General features: G+C 57.8%; 1 protein-coding gene across 1 annotated transcript; it reads right to left on the bottom strand.

Moving 5' to 3' along the window:
- Positions 1-603: 603 nt before the first annotated feature.
- Positions 604-2,433, bottom strand: NOG (noggin). The gene has a single exon (XM_005146155.4). It carries the CDS (start codon positions 1,889-1,891, stop codon positions 1,220-1,222), a length of 672 nt encoding a protein of 223 aa, XP_005146212.1. The 5' UTR covers positions 1,892-2,433; the 3' UTR covers positions 604-1,219.
- Positions 2,434-3,928: the final 1,495 nt, after the last annotated feature.

Here is a 3,928-nt window from a genome sequence, read left to right as displayed (position 1 = left end):
ATACGGACCGCCGGGGCTCCCAGCACGGAACACTCAAACACGGGTTCGACCGAGCCACGGGCCAGTTAGGAGCCCGTGGGCCGGGGCCGTTCCCACCACGGCTTCCCGGCGGCCCCGGGCCAGCCCGGTGCTCCGGTCCCCGAGCAGAGCCGTCAGTGCGAACAGCACCGACGGGAGCCCAAGAGTTAACCGGGCTGCGAGGGGCGACGGCGGCCGGGCGGGGAGGGGTGCGAGGCTGTCATAGGATCGGGCTAATAACGTGTCTGCGCTGAAAGCCCCCAGAGCCCAAGGGTCAAGTTTCAGCAGTGTCCCACCACAATGGTAGGTGTGAAAGACACGTGTCCCCTTGTAAATGAAATGTCAAGCGGTTAAAAAAGAACCCCCCAAGCCAGCTGCCGCCGGGCCGCCCGCCTGCGCGCTGCGCTCAGCGCCTCCGCGGGGGGCGGTGCGGCGCGGAGCCGGCGGGACCCCCCCGCAGCACCGCAGTGCATCCTCGGTACAGCCGCGAGCAGGTTCCCACCCCTCCCCGCAGGCGCGGAGCGGAGACATCCCCCCCCCCCCCCCCAGGGTGGGCAGCGCAGGGAGCAAACAGAACGCAACGGCTCGTGTTTTAGTGGTTGACTTTAATTCTGCACTGCGCTTTTACTACAAGGATATAAAGAATAAATAGCAGATACTCTTCATTTACATAGGATTAAGTCATTCAAACTGTTCTCTCTATTTACAATAACATTGTGCTCTAGGCGCTTATTTTTAATTTTAAATCTAAAGTCCATAAGGAAAACAAGAACAAAACCCTCACACACACGCTTTCCGAATAATGGAAAATAGCTTTAAGACGTTTTCTTATCAAAAAGTTTGGTTTCTATTTTTTAATCCTTTTATTAAAAAAAATCAACAAAAAAACCTCAAAAACTCAAAAAAAAAACCCAACAAAAATCCTACTTCGTCAAAGCGAAGCAACTTCTCTCCGGAATATAAATACCGAAAAAAAAAGATACATTAGCAACGATCAGGATAATAGTCTTAAAAATACAGTAGACGCTGATTATTTCACGTATAATACTGACCTTTTAATAGTATATTAAACCGGTGCCATATATACACACAATATACATTCTCCTACACGTTACAGTGCATTACAACGTTAACCAGAAAGCAAATGTCCCTCATGTCTGTGTGAGCCCAGGTCCCCGCGGGGCGGAGGGGCAGCGCAGCCCTAGCAGGAGCACTTGCACTCCGCGATGATGGGATACTGGATCGGGATCCATGTGCACCGCTGCCCGCCCCGGCGCTGGCACCGCCACCTCAGGATCGTCAGATGCACGGACTTGGCAGGTTTGCAGACCATGCCTTCTGGGACTGAACAAGACCGTTTACTGTAGCAGCTGCCCACTTTGACGTACCGGGGCCAAAAGCGGCTGCCGAGATCGTTCCACGTGTATAGGACCGGGCAGAAGGTCTGGGACCAGAGCCACATCTGCAGCTTCCTGCGAAGCTTCTTGCTCAGCCTGTGCTTCTTGCCCGGCTGCAGCCCGTCGTAAAACTCCAGCCCTTTGATTTCGCTGGGCATCGCTCCCGAGGGTCTCTGCCTGAGCAGCAAGTCCAGCTCAGCTAGATCGTCCACTCCGAGCCGGTCCTCGGGCAAGGAAACAGCCATAAAGTTAGGGTCGAAGTGTCCGCCCATGAGGTTCCTTAGCAAGGTCTCGTTAAGATCCTTCTCCTTGGGGTCAAAGATAGGGTCCGGGTGCTCGATTAGATCCACCAAGGGCAAGTTGTCGCTGGGAGCCGGTCGGATGTGCAGATAGTGCTGGCAGGCTCCCTGCTCCAGCCGGAGACCCAGCAGAACCACCACGGCGTATATAGTCACAAGGCACTGGGAATGATCCATCCTTGGGAGACCGCTGGGGGGGGGGGGGGGGAGGGGGGCTGGGTTCACCAAGCAGCAGGGGAAGAAGGTGCAAGCAAATACATCAGAAAACTTGTACGGGGATATCCAAAATAGCTTGTCTTTACGGGGGATCCCCTCCGCTGCCCGCACCACCAGCAAAGGCAGTCCCCTCACAAGCCCGGAGAACAAGCCCCCTGCAAACACTCTCCTTGCAGGCGTCTCGTTAAAATTTCTCCCGGTAGAGCCGCTCCAAAATTCTGCTGCAGCCGCCGCTTCTTTTCACCCTCCGGCAATCGGAGATGCGCCTTTTTTGTTGCAAATTCTGCTCTGCTGTTGCTGCTCCTCGTTGTCTGCCCGTACGTATGGGAGAAGTTGCTGCCGATTCTTCCTCCCTGCTCCTCTCCGCCGTCCGCGAAGCAGCCTCCTCAGCAGCAACAGCAGCCACGCACGTTGGCACCAGTTTGTCTGCTTTGCAAGGACCCAAAGCCTTTAAATTTCCTGCACTTTCAGCTTCATCTCCATGGAAACCACAGACTCTCTTCTAACCCACCCCACCCCCCTTAAAAAAACCCCACACACACAACACAACCCCCACTCCCACAACAGTCCCGGACCGCGCGGCTCCCCCTGCCCACACCCTCCGCAGGGGCAGGCTGAGCCGGCAGCCACCGCTACCTCCCCCCGCCTCCCGCACGCCGCCGCGCCCCGGGAGATGCTGCTCTCCCCGGGGCAGCCGCCGGGGCCCGGCCCGCTCCGCTCCTCCGGAACGCGGCTCCACCGCCGGCTCCTCACTCGGCCTCGCCGCCGCTCCCCGCCGCGCCGGTCACCCCATGGGCGCAGCCCGCGCGGCGGCGGAGCGCGGCCTCCCCCTGCGCAGGAGCGGAGGCTTCCGCGCCGGCTCCCCCGCCGCGGCCGGGGCCGCTTGCCCGGCCCCGCACATGGGTCCCGCGGCGCGCTGCCCGCCCGCCTGGCCGCCCGCCCGCCCGCGGGGCCGCCGCAGACACCTCCTCCGCCCGCGGCCCCGGCGCCGCGCGGCCGCCGCCGGCCGCCTCCCCGGGCGGAGCGAGCCCTCTGCTGGCGGCGGGCACCGGACGGCACCGGCGGCTCTGCTGCAGCGCTCGGGGATGGAGAACCCCCGGAACGAGCGTCCCGCGCCCGCAGAAACTAACGTGGAACCCCCTGCGGAGCATCCCCGGTGGGAGGAGCGGGGTCCGCGGCCGCTGCTCGCACGCCAGGGGCTGCCGCCGAGCGAGAGCCTCCCCACGGAGCCCCGAGATCCCGCTGCGGGTCGCTCCGCTCCGGCCCCCGAGCGCTTCCTAAGCATTTTGTCCAGGGAGCTCTCCGAGAGCTCTCCATCATCAGCAACACCATTTCCAGCCGTGCCCCAGCCGGCACAGACGGGAAATCCACCTCAGCAGCGGAGACAGAAAACAACGTTAAAAATTGATACTAAACGGTACATCCACCGCAGAACCGCCGCCTCGCCAAGAGCACTCGCAGGACACCGCGCTGCAAGGGGGTGAACAGGCCATTAAGGTTCCAGTAAGACTTCCTGAAGTGCTCCAATCCCATTCCTGCAGCCTAAGCACTTAGGAACCCAAGTTTAATGGGACCGAAGTTCAGCCATTCCACCTGAATTATTTATGCACTTGTTTAAATGTTAAGCTTCAAATTTAGGGTCACTTTGAAAATAATACAGATATCTTCTTACTGAGATGAACATATTTCTCTTCCTAAAATTAACAATATTTTCTCAACTATTTTCACTCTAAGTTATATTTAAACTAACTCTCACTTTGCCTTAATCCTGACCATGTAGGGTGGTTTATAAATAATAGAACTGGAATAAATGACATTAAAAAGATGGAACACTGACCCTAGCCCATCTTTAAAGGGAGCCTCAGTGACACTTGCTGCTGTGATGTGAGTCAAGGATCTGCTGGGGGTTTACTGGATTTCTTTTCACCTGGAAGTTCAGGTCTCTATCTTCATCTAGAACCTGACAAACTTTCATTGCTGAACCCTGGCATACACGTT

This window comes from Melopsittacus undulatus, chromosome 11 (genome assembly GCF_012275295.1).
Source record: "Melopsittacus undulatus isolate bMelUnd1 chromosome 11, bMelUnd1.mat.Z, whole genome shotgun sequence".
NCBI classification, from domain to species: Eukaryota; Metazoa; Chordata; class Aves; order Psittaciformes; family Psittaculidae; genus Melopsittacus; species Melopsittacus undulatus.
The sequence above is the reverse complement of the archived record's forward strand: the minus strand, read 5'-3'. Positions and strand labels throughout refer to the sequence as shown.